Source organism: Emydura macquarii, unplaced genomic scaffold, assembly GCF_026122565.2.
Source record: "Emydura macquarii macquarii isolate MOO-44397 ecotype Brisbane River unplaced genomic scaffold, CSIRO-AGI_Emac_v2 contig_1551, whole genome shotgun sequence".
Lineage (NCBI taxonomy): Eukaryota > Metazoa > Chordata > Testudines > Chelidae > Emydura > Emydura macquarii.
Window position 1 is genome coordinate 15,498,776 of NW_027131688.1, and position 15,613 is coordinate 15,514,388.

A 15,613-nucleotide genomic window follows, 5' to 3' on the forward strand; every position below is an offset into this window, starting at 1 on the left:
TTTGTGAAGACATCGGTCAACCCTTCATCCTTTCTGCTACTGCAACAAAGAGCTGTAAAGATTTGTGGAACGGTTTAGTTCTGTCAATGTAGAAGGCCAATGCCTGCCTTATATCCACTGTGTGCCATTTACGTTCCTTGCTGGAACTGTATGGTTTTGGGAAGAACACCGGGAGAAATATGTGCTGGTTGTTGTGAAACTGTGGTAGTACGGTAGAAAGAATGGTAGAAACGCTCGGTGAGGTCGCAGTTGAACCTTGTCTTTGTAGAACACCATATATGGAGGATCTCCAGTGAGCGCTCTAATCTCAGAGACCCTCCATGTGGAGGTAATTGCCACTAAGAAGGCCACTTTTCAGGAGAGGATCAGCAGTGGGCAGATGGCTAAAGGTTCAAAGGGGGACCCTGTGAGCCTTACTAGTACTAAGTTCAGATCCCATGGGGGTATCAGGTCCCTGACTTGCAGATAAATCCTCTCCAGCCCTTTTATAAATCTGCCCATCATGTCATGGGTGAAAACCGATCTGACCTGGATCGGGGGGTGAAAGGCTAAGATGGCCGCTAGATGGGCCTTTAGTAATGAGAGAGCCAACCCTTGGTGTTTGAAATGTAGCAAATAGTCCAGAATAGACTGAATTGGCGCTGTGAAGGGTGAGTTATTATGACTGTAGGCCCAGCTGGAGAACCTCTTCCACTTGACCAGATACATTGTTCTGGTGGAAGGCTTTCTGCTGCCCATCAGTACTTGCTGTACCTGAGCCAAACACTGTTGCTCTTCTGCATTCAGCCATGCAGCTACTATGCCGTCAGGTGCAGGGATGCTAGGCCGTGATTCTGAGAGAGAAGGTCAGGCCAAAGAGGTAGTTTCAGCGGTGGCGTGGTCGACAGCTCTAGCAGCATGCTGAACCAATCCTGGCATGGTCATGTCAGGGCTATTAGTATCACATTTGCCTTGTCGCACTTGATCTTTATTAGCCCCTTGTGAATCAAGGGTATCGGTGGGAAGATGTACATAAGTGCCCCCATCCACAGGAGAAGAAAGTCATCAGACAAGGAGCCCTTGTCAAGACCGCGGATTGAGCAGAACTAATGGCACTTCTTGTTCTGAGTGGATGCAATGAGGTTGCTTTTGGGAACTCCAGACCTTCGGAAGATTAAGCCAGCAATGTCTGGGTGGAGAGACCACTCGTGGCGAGATAAGAAGGATCTGCTGAGAGGGTCTGCCAGTGTGTTCCTGGCGTCCAGGAGATGAGAAGCCATGATATGAAAGTTGTTATGTACGGAGAGTTTCCATAAGCGGAGGACCTCCTGACATAGAGCTGACGAGCAGATGCCACCTTGCTTTTTTATATAGAACATCCCAGCGGTATTGTCTGTTAGAATCTGGACTACTCTGCCTGTCAGATAGGGGAGGAACACCTGGAAAGTTAGTTGTATGGCTTTTAGTTCTGACATTTATGTGGAGGCCTCCTGAGACCAGGTTCCTTAAGTACTGAGATCATTGATGTGGGCTCCCCACCCCAAGTCCGAAACATCGGAGACCAGAGTGACCGATGGGGATAACCTCTCAAAAGGAACGCCCTCCATCACTGAGTGGGGATTCATCCAGAAGTTCAAGGAATACCCATACGTGGGGTAGTATTGTGACCATGTGGCCTAAGCTGCATTTGCTCAGGGTATACACCGAGGCTAGCCATGACTCAGGTTTGAGGTGCAGGCATGCATGGCATACTACATAGGTAGAGGCTGCCCTATGGCTCAACAGGTTGAGGCAAGTTCATGCCGTGGAGAGAGGGCAGGCCTGAATGTGCCTGATGAGCTGTGACGTGGCCTGAAACTGAGGTTCCAAGAAGAAGGCCCTGGCCCGCTGGAGTCTAGCACTGCTCCAATGAACTCTATTCGCTGGACTGGGAATAAGGTGGACTTTTGCTCATTTATTAACAAGCCCAGTTGGCAACAGACGGTGATTATCAGGTCCAGACTGTGACGGACCTGAGCTTGTGACCTGCCTTTGATGAGCCGGTTGTCCAGATAGGAGTAAATCTGCACACCCTGATGTCTCAGGTAAGCCGCTACTACCAATATATATTTTGTGAATACCCTTGGGGCAGATGAGAGGCCAAAGGGGAGTGCTTTGAACTGATAATAGGTTCCATTCATCATTAACTGGAGGAATCTCTTGTGACCAGAGAAAATCAAGATGTGGAAGTACACATCTCTTAAGTCAAGGATCGCATACCAGTCCCCGGGATCCAAGGAAGGGATGATAGAGGCTAGGGAGAACTTCAGCCTCTTGAGATATTTGTTGAGGCGGTGCAGGTCCAAAATTGGTCTGAGGCCTCCCTTTGTCTTGGAATTGAGAAAGTAATGGGAATAGAACCCTTTCCCCCTTCATGTTCAGGGGAACCTCCTATCCTTAGGAAGACCTGCACCTCCTGAATGAGAAGTTGCTCGTGAAAGGGGTTCCTGAAGAGGGAAGGGGGAGTGGAGTGGAACTGCAACACCATCCTTAGGCGCACCCTCAGAACGGCTGATTCTGCCCGCTTGGGTGGCACCATGGGCCCAGTTGGGTCATGGTAGAAGTAGGGCCTGGGCGACAACGCTTAAAGCCCTTGTCTTTGTCTCTTCTCTTGTAGACACCGTATCGTGATGGACCTGCCCATCTAGGCTGTTGCAGTTCAGGACGAAACTGTTTCCTTGAGGCCTGTGATGTATAAAGGCCCAGTGAACACAAGGTGGCCCTGGAGTCTGGTGTTGGTCTGTTCCGAGAAGAGAGCATTGCTTTCAAAGGGAAGATCCTGGATGGACTGTTGTACTTCTTTGGACAATCCCGATGACTGCAGCCAGGAACATCGACACATAGAGACTGCAGAGGCCATTGATCTGCTGCACCGAATGATGCCTGCAAGGCAGCTCTGGCTACTGCTTAGCCCTCTCTTAGGATGGCAGCAAAGTCTTGCTGACTCCTGAGGCAACAAGACTTTAAACTTTGACAGGGAATTCCAGATATTATAATTATATCTTCCCAGCAATGCCTGCTGGTTAGCAATTTGAAATTGTAGGCTGGCTGTAGAATAAATTTTTCTCCCAAACACGTCCAGCTTTTTAGAGTCTTTGTTTTTGGAAGTGGAGTTCATCTGACCCTGTCTGTCCTGCTCATTTGCAGCTGCCACCACTAAGGACCCAGGGGATGGATGCAAAAAAAGAAATTTAAACCCCTTGGCTGGAACATAATATTTCTTCTCAGCCCTCTTCGAAGTTGGAGGCAATGAAGATGGTATTTGCCACAGGGATTTGATTACCTTGAGGACTCCTTCATGTACTGGCAGCACGACCCAGATCAGTACTGTGGCTGCCAGTACATCAAAACTGGTTGTCCATGGGCTTCTTAAGCTCCCACACCTCCAGGCCTATGTTAGAGGCCGCCCTCCTGAGGAGCTCTTGGTGGGCTCAGAAGTCATCCAGCAGGACATGGGGCTGGAGCTCACGACCGTTTCGCCTGGAGAAGACGGGAATGATGGTAAGAACTGGGGAGGCGGTGGCCTCTCCCTTTCTTGTAAGGGCATCGTGGCTGTAGCTGGGTCCTGAACCTCAGCTTTGGGGTTGGACACTGAATCCTGACCCTCTTCTCAATCCGCTGACACCATGGAGTGTTTCCCTGATGACTGATATGAGAGGGGACCTAGTGCCATAAGGACCCCCCCCCAGTGGTTCCAGTATGGTCAGTTGACTGTCCATTGGCCCTGTGGCCAGCCCACCACCACAGGGCCTGCCTCTGGAATTTGCGCCCTTTGTCGACGTTGACTGGGGTGGGAAGAGGGTTCCCTTTCTGAATCTGAAGGAGGGGGATTGTCCCTTGGGGGCTACGGTGGAGCTGATGCTTCCCCTCGACTGCTGCACAGTACCGGAGTGCAGTACCATGGTGATGGAGGGTGGTATTGGGTTTCTCATCAGTGGTGCCATTTGGGCGAGTGTCGACATGGCAAATGGTTCAGAGAACAAGGCGTCAAGCATTGGTGTCGGGAGTCCTGTGTGCGGTATTGCGTTACTGGTGAGTGGTGGTGAGAGGAGGAGGAGGATCGGTGCCAGGGTGACCAGGATCAATGATGCCCTTCTAGGGATGAGTATCTTGGCCCTGCAGATCAAGAACACATTCTCAGGGATTGGCACCGTGAGGATGGAGATTCTGTCCACAATGACACCCAGTACTGCAGTGACTGGGCCACCGAGATTCGGGAGAGCTGACAGTTGAAACTCATTAAGAGCTGAAATCACTAAAGGAAGTGGGAAACCTTGAGAGACTGACAGGAGCCAGCAGAGGAGACCTAGTGAGGCCCAGAGGCAGCAGGAGCCAGCGCCGGTCAGCGCCAGCAGATGGCGGGAGCCAGCAGCAGGGACTTGGTGAGGCCTGGAGGTGACAGGAGACAGCAGCGGAGAGGACTGGTCAAGCCCACATCTGGCAGGAGCCAGCAGAAGGGAACTGGCTGAGCCCCCCAACCGAGAGGTGGACACTGCGACTACGACAGTCAATGATGCAGGGGAAAGTGAGAAGGGAGAGGCAAAGGACATGCCCCACGTACTGGGGGGTGTGGGGGGGGGGAGGGTTCAGCTCATTGCGTTAATAAATTCTGTTTGCACTGTTTTCCCAAATCAGTGCTGTGTTACGGCCTTCCTTTTATTAAAAAGTTTACTTTCTACACACAGACTCTGTGCTCACAAGAGGGCAAGTATTGCCTTTTGGGGGCATCCAGGGGATAGTGTGTGATTTCCTAGGTGACTGGGTGGGGGCTCAAGCCGGTTTGGTGTTGTATCATTGACAGGAGCCCCTAGATATAGAACCCAGCCCTTTGCTGCTGCCAGCTCTGTCTGGCAAAAGGGTTACACATCAAACAATACACTACAGCTATATTACAACTCTTTCAAAAGGCAAACTAGAGCACTTGCGATCACAAGAGAGAGGTAAGAGTTCCAGTAGCAGTCACGGGCAATAAGAAGGAACTGAGGGGGTTGGAAGGCCAGCAGAGTCTCACATACCAACTCATAAGTGCAGGGCCCTAAGGGACGCCGGCACTACAGATAGTGCTGAGGCAAAAAATTCCAGTAGTTGTGCATGTGGGCACGCACACGCCTAGAATGGAATCAACATGAGCAAGCGCTTGAAGAAGAACAGGTATAGATACTGAGTGGTTTCTGACAGTCTCAAAGTGACTGTCAAACTAATTGGAAGACAGGAACAGCCTTATAGTGGCTGCAGTCATAGTGGAAGAAGGTCTCCCTCTACAGAATTTCTTCCTCTTTCTGGGTGGTTCAGCTGGCCTTTGAGAAGGCTGGTAGTATGAAAATGTAGAAGGTTATCTGGAATACATTTGATGTATAGGTTGTTTTCTTCTGCGCTGCGGACGTGTTAAATGCCCAAAGACCTCAATGTAACACACTACATTCTTTAAAAGATTTTTGAATCATCAGCTTTAGCACTAAAAAGTTCATTCCCTTCAAAGGGGATTTCCTTGACTGTATTCTGGACTTCTGAGAATTCCAAAAGATTGATGCAAGATACATGGTAACTACTGTTACCATGAATCTAGTCGACAGTATCTGATGCATCCATAACAGTATGCATAGAGGCCCAGGTTGCAAGCTGACCTGTGATCAAAGATCTCAGTTCCTCTTTTGATTCTACTGGGATTATCCGGTAACTCTGACACCATGTGCCAATTAAGATAATCATATTTTAAAAGGAGAACTTGGTAATTTAGTTATTTTCAGTTGCAGCCAACTCCTCCTTCCAAAAAGCTCTAGCCACTTTGGATCTTTTCCTTTAAAGATGGATTTTGAAGCCTGAGCTTCTGTAACTCTGGGAGAACTTGGAGAAGGATGTAATTAGACGCACTCAAATCCCAGAAAGAGGAGTTGGTATCTTCTATCTGTCTTTTTTGAACTCATGAGTATGGATTCTGATTTTTGCCAGAGTAGCTGAGCAGGTTCTAAAAGGCCTTCATTGATTGGCATTTTGAATCTTTCACACAAAGATGAATGCAAAATATCCAATAATTTGTGAGCCTTTCCCTGGACTGTCTACAGTAATCTCCAGCACTTTCGCCATCCTGCAAAGAAAGTCTTGAAATGCCCCACAGTCATTAGGTGAAGAGGAAACAGATGGCACAACAGCTTTTTCTGGCAACGAAGTTGACATACGAGTTGGAATTGCATCAGAGGACTCCTGCTAAGGTAGCTCCACTTCTGAAAGTTGAGCTGAGGGGACTCTGTTGTGCCCTGACAAACTTTTGTGACAAAGGTGAGCTGGCTCTTGATGTGAAACAGGAGCTAGGTTTCCTTGCTTAATGAACACTCCAAGGTGTCTAGTAAGGCCAATAATAATAAACCATTTGAAAAAAAGACCATACAAGTAATATATAAATGGCCTGGGGGTAGATACAAGGTATTCCCTATAGGGTCTCCTATTCCCTATGCCTGCTATGACTCCTAGCCCTGAAATCTCTATCAGAGTATCAAAATAGTAAGGATCACAGAGTCGTACTCTTGGAGAATAGGAAGGTGACCCACACCCATGAATATCAGAGGCAGAAGAAGTGTAGGAATACTCTTCTTGCAGGAGGAGGAGCAGACCTTAGTGGAATCTGAGGGTTGGAGCAGGAGGAGATTCCTTATCAGTGCAGAGGACAATCCTGGTTCCAAAGCTTGCAGTGCCAGCTCAGTGGTTTTCACTGAGAGAGAAAGCAAAAGGGATGATGCAGGCAAGACTAAAATGGACCCTGGCACCATAAATCTCAATGCTGATGGCACTGGTACCAAGAGGAAACTAGAGATAGTTGGCACTAGGGGGGCAGTACCAATGTAATTGCTACTGGAAGCATCAGTTTTAGGGCTGATAGCCCCCTCGGTGGTACTATAGAGTCCATATCTAAGTCAGAGATCGAATGGCTTTTAGCTGGTAATAGAGATCTAACTTCAGGGTCTTACAGGTGCCAGAACCTTTGTCAGACTTCAAACTGCCTTTTTTTAAAGCAGAAAGAGGAAACGTGTGTCTCTTTGTTTGTCAGGCAATTTAGGTTGTCTGCACTACGAGCTAGGGGTGTAATTCCCCTGCTCAAGTACACGTACTCATGCTAGCTCAATAGTAGTGTAGCCTCAGTAACATGGGTAATGGCAGCGGAGACACAGCTGAACCATTTAGAGTACCAACTCACCTAAAAAACAGGGTTACTTACCAGTAACTGTTGTTCTTCGAGATGTGTTGCTCATATCCATTCCAATTTAGGTGTGTGCGCACCCCATGCACAGATTCCCGGAACCTTTTTCCCTTAGCACACCCGCAGGGCCGGGCGGCGCCCCCTGGAGTGCTGCGCTCATGTCGCGGTATATAGGGCGCTCCGGCCCCGCGGGTCCCCAGTCCCTTCTTTCTGCCGACTCCGACAGCGGGGACGGAGGGTGGGTTTGGAATGGATATGAGCAACACATCTCGAAGAACAACAGTTACTGGTAAGTAACCCTGTTTTCTCTCTTCAAGTGATTGCTCATATGCATTCCAATTTAGGTGATTGAGTAGCCATACCCTTGGAGGCAGGTAGGAGTCACTGACGAGCAGCTCTACTCAGCACGGCTCTGCCAACCGCTGCGTCATCTCTCGCCTGTTGAACAATGGCGTAGTGGATCGTGAAAGTGTGAACTGATGACCAGGTGGCTGCCCTGCAGATGTCCTGCGGTGGCACGTTCTCTAGGAAGGCTGCCGATGAGACCTGAGCCCTGGTCGAATGTGCCGTTACCGTTCCTGGCAGTGGCACTTTCGCTTGCTCGTAACACGCCTTAATACATGACGTGATCCAAGAAGAGATTCGCTGGGTGGAGACGGGAGAGCCTTCATCCGGTCTGCCACTGCTACGAACAGCTGTGTCGATTTACAGAGGGTCTGGTTCTCTCCACGTAGTGTGCCAAGGCCCGCCTGACATCCAGCGAATGCCATCTCCGTTCCTCTTCCGAACCATGTTGTTTTGGGAAAAACACAGGGAGGAAAATGTCCTGGTTACAGTGGAATTGGGAGACTACCTTGGGAAGGAAGGCCGGGTGGGGCCTCATCCTGACCTTATCCTTGTAAAAGACCGTATAGGGGGGCTCCGAAGTTAATGCTCTTATCTCAGAGACCCTCCTGGCCGAAGTGATGGCCACCAGGAATAGTCGTGCCTCACTGCAAATTCCCAGAGACATGTGGCCTCCTGGCACAAAGCTGAGGAACGCGCTTCCCCCTGCCTGTTCATGTAGAACATGGCTGTGGTATTGTCCGTGAGGACTCGTACCCCCCTGCCCTTCAGGAATCTGAGGAAGGTTTTGCAAGCTAAACGGACCGCCCTGAGCTCGCGAACGTTGATGTGTAGGGCTCTCTCCATCGGTGACCATAACCCTTGGGTGCCCAGGTTGCTGCTGATGTGGGCTCCCCATCCCACATCCGAGGCAACCGTGATAAGGGTCACGGACGGAGCCAGGTCTCTGAACGGGACTCCCTTGAGCACCTCCCTCGGGTTCGTCCACCAACGGAGGGAGGACAGCACCTGTGGGGGAATCGTGACCACCTTGGTCAGTAAATGTCTGGAGGGTACATAGACTGAAGCTAACCACACCTGCAAGGGCCTTAGTTTTAGCCGGGCCAGCCTCACCACATAGGCAGAGGCTGCCATATGTCCCAACAGCTGTAAGCAGTGCCTGGCTGTCGTCATGGGGGACCTATGCAGCTCTGCGATAATGGATCCCATTGCCTCGAAACGCGGTCGTGGCAGGAAGGCTCTGGCCTGTACGGCATCCAGGGTAGCCCCTATAAAGTCAATACGCTGCACCGGGGTGAGTGTGGACTTTTGCTCATTGATGAGAAGCCCCAGTCTGATGCATGTGGCGCAGACCAGTTCCAGGCTGTTTCGCACATGATTCCTGGATCTGCCCTTGATGAGCCAGTCATCCAGGAGAGGAAGATCTGAACCCCCTTACGGCGTAAGTATGCCGCCACTACAGCCATACACTTGGTGAAGACCCTCAGGGTTGAGGAGAGGCCAAAAGGGGAGGGTCGCAAATTGATAGGGCTTCCCTCTATCATGAATCTCAAGAATCTCCTATGCCCTGGTAAAATGGAGATGTGAAAGTAGGCATCCTTTAAATCGAGGGCAGCATACCAGTCCCCTGGATCTAAGGCCAGAATTATGGAGGCTAGGGAAACCATACGGAACTTGATACGTCTGATATATCTAGTCAGACGGCGGAGGTCTAGGATCGGTCTCAGGCCGCCCTTGGCCTTGGGGATCAGGAAGTATCTAGAGTAAAATCCCCTTCCTCTTTCCCTCCCCGGGACCTCCTCAATCACACCGAGGTTCAGGAGTGAGAGGACTTCCTGTATGAGGAGTTGCTTATGGGCGGGGTCCCTGATAGGGGATAGGGTGGGAGGGGTGTCCGGGGGGAAAAGAAGTGAGCTGGAGGGCATAACCCCTGAGGACCACCCCGAGGACCCAACGGTCCGTAGTGATTGTTTCCCAAGCATGGTAGTAAGGCTGAAGCCTGCTTTCAAAGGGTCGGTCAGGCTCCTGGGGAAAAGGAAGAGCGCCACCCTCGTAGTTGCTGTCAAAAGCGTTTATTACCGTTGCCACTTGCGGTTTTGCCACCATGTTGCGCCCGCGCTGAAGAGCCCTGCCGTTCACGGCGGTTAGGCCCTCTAAAGCGCTCCCGCCCCCTCTTTTGCTGAGCAGCCCGAGGGGCTTGTCTTGGCGGGGAAGGTGGCTGCCTTTGTGGCTGGGGGCGAGACTGGCGTCTCGACGCCTGAGGGGTGTATAGCCCTAAGGACCTCAGGGTGGCCCTCGAGTCTTTGAGGGCATGCAATTTATCATCCGTCCTCTCCGAAAAGAGGGCGGAACCTTCAAAGGGGAGGTCCTGGATAGCTTGCTGGACCTCTACCGACAACCCCGATGCTTGCAGCCAGGAACAGCGGCGCATGACGAAGGCGGATGCCATCGCCCTGCCTGTGGTATCCGCCGCATCGCTGGCGGACTGCAGAGCTGCTTGGGCCACTGTCTCTCCCTCCTGTGCCAAGGTGGCCAGGTCTGCAGCTTGATCAGGGGGAAGCGCTGAGATCAGACGCTGCATGGAGACCCACAGGTTTTGATTATATTTCCCCAGGAGAGCCTGATGATTTGCCACTCTTAATTGTAAAGCGACCGTGGAATAGACTTTGCGGCCGAAGAGATCTAAGTTCTTCCCCTCTTTATCTTTGGGGGTACTCCCCTGACCCCCCTGGCGATCTCTCTGGTTTGCCGCATCCACAACTAGAGTTCCTGGGAGGGGATGATTATACAGGAACTCAAAGTTTTCCTTCGGCACATAATACTTCCTTTCTGTTCCCTTTGATGTTGGGGGAACAGAGGAAGGTGTTTGCCAAAGGGCCTTGACAATTTTCATTACCCTCTCGTGGACGGGGAGGGCCACACGAGAGGGGCCTGAGGACCCCGAAGGGCCAAAGAGGGGGTCATCCTCCTCCGACATCTCCTTAAGCAGTAACCCCAAGTTGGTGGCTACCCGCTTAAGGAGGTCTTGGTGCGCCCAGAAATCAAAAAGGGGTGCCTTATGGTCCCTGGACGTTCCTTCATCTGGAGATGAAGAGGAGGACAAGGGGACGGGCCCTGTGGAGGGGCCTTCCTCTGGGTCTGATTCCCTATCAGAAGGGATTTGTGGAGGCAGCTGTGTAGAGGGAGATGGGGGCTGCCCCACCCCAGAGTGGAGCGACTCAGCACCTGTCCGTGCTGAGCGGCCCAAGGTCCCCAGTACGGCCACTGCCACGGCCCTTGCGGCCACCCTGGCATAGGTAGCTGCTGGGTGTCCACATAGTGTCCCTTGTGGCTTGAGCCCCCAGACCGCCTCTTGCGACCCTTCGGCAGAGAGCGGCTCTGGGAAGAGGAGGAGGACCAGTGCTGACGCCTGTGGTGTCTCCTAGAGGAGGATCGACTGGAGGAACTAGTGGACCTCCTGCGTCTGCGTCCTGACCTTTTGTATCGGCGCTTCCCACTACGGAATCGGGAGTGACGGCTCCTTCGGCTGCGTGCCGTTGAGGCGGAACGGGAGCGCACTGGTTTTCCCGGTGCCGCGAAGCCCAGTGCCAAAGCCATCAGTGCCGGTAGCCTCGGTGCCGCATCCGGCGGTGCCGCATACGTCAATGCCGGCGGATACACCGGCGCCGTCTGTACCAAACACCCCAGTGCCGGTAGCCCTGAAGGTGCCGAGGTCTGGCCCATCAGAGTGGACCACGCCAGGGAGACGTGTGATGCCGCTGAAGGAGCCGGCGTCGCTATCGGTCCCGGCATCGTCTGTACCACAGTCGGTGCTGGAATTGATGGTGCCACTGCTGTTGATGCCGGGGCAAGGGGGGCTTCCAGGCCGACGTTGCTCGGTGCCACCGGGGTATCACAAGGAGAGCGATGCTGCGACGACCCCCGCACCGGAGAGTTCGAGCCCGAACTGTGGGTGGTGTCAGAGTCGGCGCTGACACTCCTGCTCCGGCTCTTGACCGCCCCTGGTGCCGCAGTGCCAAGGCGCTCAACGACCGTGAGTCGGAGCTCGGAGGGGATGCACTCTCCAGTCTCTGTGGCCGTCTGGGTGAGGATCGGGAGCGTTGTTTCCTCCACCCACCGGGGCTACCCAGCGCGGGTTTGCCCTGAGACGCTAGTCCCGCACCCCTCAGCCGAGGGGGGACGGAGGCATAGGCAAGGCCATGAGGGCCTTTGCCGTGACGAAAGCCTCCGGCGTCGACGGCCCTTGCAGGGAAACTCCCCCACCCCCAGGAGTCGGGGGAGGCTCCCTACGAGGAGACCCGGTGCCGGAGGGACCTCCACGGCACGTAGCTGGGGTGTCTCCTGACCTTCTCCCTGCTTCGCTGGTTGCAGGGAGGAGTCCATGGAGGCGGTGCCGGACCGCTTTGACTTCTTCGGCACCGAAGGCTTCAGTGCCGATGTCGGTGCCGGCGGTGCGCTCTGCACCGAGCGTCCACTCGGTGCCGGGGATCTCGACGGCTCGGAGGCCGGGCGGAGCACAGACATCCTTGAGTAAAACCTTCAGTCTTGCGTCCTGTTCTTTTTGGGTACGGGGCTTGAAGGATTTGCAGATTCTACATTTTTCTTTGCGGTGCTGCTCTCCAAGACAACGGTGGCAGCGGTCATGAGGATCGCTCGCCGCAAATTGCTTGGAGCACATGGAACAGCTCTTGAAACCAGCAGAGCCCGGCATGGCTCCTGCAGAAGTCCCTAAGGGCACCTGACAGTGTCAACTATCTACAATCAACTGTTTTTGAATAACAAAACTAACTAACAAAACTAGAGCTCTAACAAGAGCAAATAGGCTAAGGACTGCTGCTTGCAATAGCAAGGGGCAGAAGTTCCAGCAACCGTCAGAGGCGGAAAGAAGGAACTGGGGACCCGTGGGGCCGGAGCGCCCTATATACCGCGACATGAGCGTGGCACTCCAGGAGGCGCCGCCCGGCCCTGCGGGTGTGCTAAGGGAAAAAGGTTCCGGGAATCTGTGCACGGGGCGCGCACACACCTAAATTGGAATGCATATGAGTAATCACTCGAAGAGAGAACCAATAGGTATGTACTCAGCACAGTTTAGCCATGCCTCCGCTGCTGCTGGCTATGGTACCATGCCTAGACTTCTATTTATACTCGTGCTAGCTCGATGAGAACTAGTGTGCGAACATGTATGTGAGTAGAGGAATCCCAAAACTAGCTTGCAGTGACATAGCCTCAGCTGGAAACCTGTTTCTGTGCTCCTTGAAGAAGCAGTGCTGGGACCTCCTTTTTCCAGGGTGGGAGGAGGGAATTATGCCAGTATCAGCAAAAGAATGCTTTGATGAAGAACCAGGAACACTAGAAGCTGAGGCAGAGGAAGTAGCTGCTGTGGCACTCTTTGTGGAGGACTGCACAGAGACCAAAGGATCCTGCCTTCCTAGTCTAAGGCAGTCCTCACAGAAGGCAGAGGTGTACCTTATATAAGAGAAAGAGCTTTACTTGAGCATCCCTCACTTGTCCATTTAAAAAAAAAAGACAATGCACATTTCTCAGTAATATGTTCCTCACTGAAAGAATAAACATTTTGAATGCCAGTTATTAAGGGGAACAGCTGCCTCATATGATGAACAATATTTAAAACCAGGATATTATTGATCAACCATGAAGCTGAAGACCCAGTATCAGGTGAAGAAAATTTAACAGAATTTCACCTAACTAAAAATTTCAAAAAGTAAACTTACACTATCTAACCCTAAATAATAGTAAGAGAATTATGTACAAATACTAGTGCAGAAGTGCAAGAGCCAGGGACACTGCTCTTTCAGTCCCAGCTTGCAGCCACGGGCAGCAATAAAGAACTGAATATCATCTGGTTTCTCTTTATGCCCTTGCCTGGTGGAGTGAGAGAGCATGCAGGATGCAGGCATGACCAGTGGATGCTGCTGGCAAAAAGATTCTGATCTCAAATACAGAGGGCCACATGTACACCAAAGTGGCATACATATAGGAAAGCACTCAAAGAAGAATTGCGTATTCCACAAAAAGTTCTGACTGACGGCTGAGTGGTTCAGGGAGAGCTAGTAGTGTCCCATGGGATGGACATCTGTTGTCTTATAGGAAGCATGTGCACATGCCCACACTTTCTAAATCACTCAGCAAAAGAATATTTGATTTTGAAAAAAGAATTAGTAGTAGAAATCAGACTTTAGGTCTGAGACTGACATGAATGTCAAAGAACACTTGACCTGTTGATCCACCAAACAGCACTGGAAATTTCAGAATGATTTTGAAGGAGACATTACTGCTTTTTTGGACAGAAGAAAAAAAATTAAAAGTGAAAGACTTGAAGTGCTAAAAATAAATTAAAAGTTTGTACTATTTGGGAGTTACATGTTGAGGATTCATTTAAAATAGTGAGGTATAAGATATGCACATTAGGGTGGATGCAGTGCGCTGCATGTCAGCAAGTATTTTGAGTATATTATTTAGTCAATCCTGTCAATTTAGAATAATCTTACAATGAATACCCTTAAAGGATGATACCAGGATTTTTCCATGGAGATTTCAAGAGCTTGACCAAGCTTTGTCGCTGTAATAACAAATATTAAAACCTGAAAGAGTTATATAATTCTGTAAAATATACCTTGCATGCCTGACATGAGAAAGTAACATCAACAAGTTAGCCAAACGAGTTGTCTGTTGCTGAGAGGGGATTCCACTCTTTGCAATAACCCACACCAAAGCATCAGTTACTGCATTAAGCAAGTGATGTAGTTTCCTGTTGCTTTCAGGTTCTTCTGCTGCACCTGATAATGGAAACATACCTAAACAAAGAGAAGACAGAAAAACATTACAACTCACCAGAAAAAATATATAAGCATACATTGCCTTTGGATGTAACTTTTCAGTAGAATCAGATAAAATAAATTCAAAATTCTATTAAAATTATATGTTACTCTGCTCTGTGTTAGATTTCTATCTCTGATAGAAACTTTTTTACTCAGCAATTTTGTCATGCCATTTGTGTATCTCAGTATCCCCCAATCTCACAACTACATTAACAACAGTTGGTTTCTAATATCTACTAAAGATACAGGGCCAGATTCTTGGGTCTGGCTGAGCTGCACTTATCACAGGACCTGAGAGGAGGCAAGGTGTGGTTTGTCATCTTTGCATTCCCCAACTTTGGATGTTCCCAGGGGTCACTTTGGCCCTTTGTTTAAGTAAGAACAGTTTCATGGCTGCTCTAACAGCTCCCTCCCATCTCTGAAACAGCTCCTACATAGGGATGGGGCCAGGAGCAAAATGGTATATAACTGGCTTAAACACTTTGCTGGATCAAGGCTTTAATGCTTATCCCAGTGATTGAGGAAGGCATTGAGCGTGAGGTACAGCCAGCTACTTCGCTCTGCCTGCTCATGCTGAGTCATAAATCAGAAATTTGTCATACTAGCATAAACTGTGAAATGTTAAAAGATGCATTGAGGACAGAAACAAAACAAATCAGTCAGGGAAGTTTGTAGGAGAAGCCGGCAAGCAAGTAGTTGAAACTGGTATTATTGATGGGGCAGAAGAGACCAGTATGACAAAACAGAGCTGGATAATTAGAGAGGGGCAGAGTTGTGAAGGGCCTTGAAGGTTAGGGCATGAATCTTGAACTTAATATTGTGGAAGAGCAATGGAGGGATTCACAAAGGGAGATGAAGGGGTCAGAGAGACTGGGGAAATGAAGACAGTTGTAACGTATGCATTTTGTATGGATTAGAGAGAGGCAATGTGGATGTTAGGAAGGCCAGAGAAGAGACTGCAATAATCAGGATGAGATGAAGAGGGCTTGGAACAGAGTTAGCTGCCTGGACAAGAAAGAAAACATTAGCTTTTAGAAATATTATGGAGAAAGTAGTAGTAAGTTTGGAGACAGCCTGGATCCCGAGGGCAAGAGAATGGGAGAGGTTAAAGATTAGATTTGGTCACATGTAGATCTTTATTTAAAACAAACAACAACAACAAAACAGTAGCAATTTGCTGTAAGCAAAAGGCAAACCTTGATGGTACATGCTTTTTTTA

At 50.3% G+C, this 15,613-nt stretch overlaps 1 protein-coding gene across 1 annotated transcript in view; it reads right to left on the reverse strand.

Moving 5' to 3' along the window:
* Positions 1 to 15,613, reverse strand: part of ESR2 (estrogen receptor 2) — an 86,006-nt gene that overhangs the window by 6,034 nt on the left and 64,359 nt on the right. Inside the window, exon 8 of the mRNA XM_067554924.1 lies at positions 14,190 to 14,370. Coding sequence (XP_067411025.1) covers positions 14,190 to 14,370 — 181 coding nt within the window. The remainder of the gene's footprint in view (positions 1 to 14,189; positions 14,371 to 15,613) is intronic.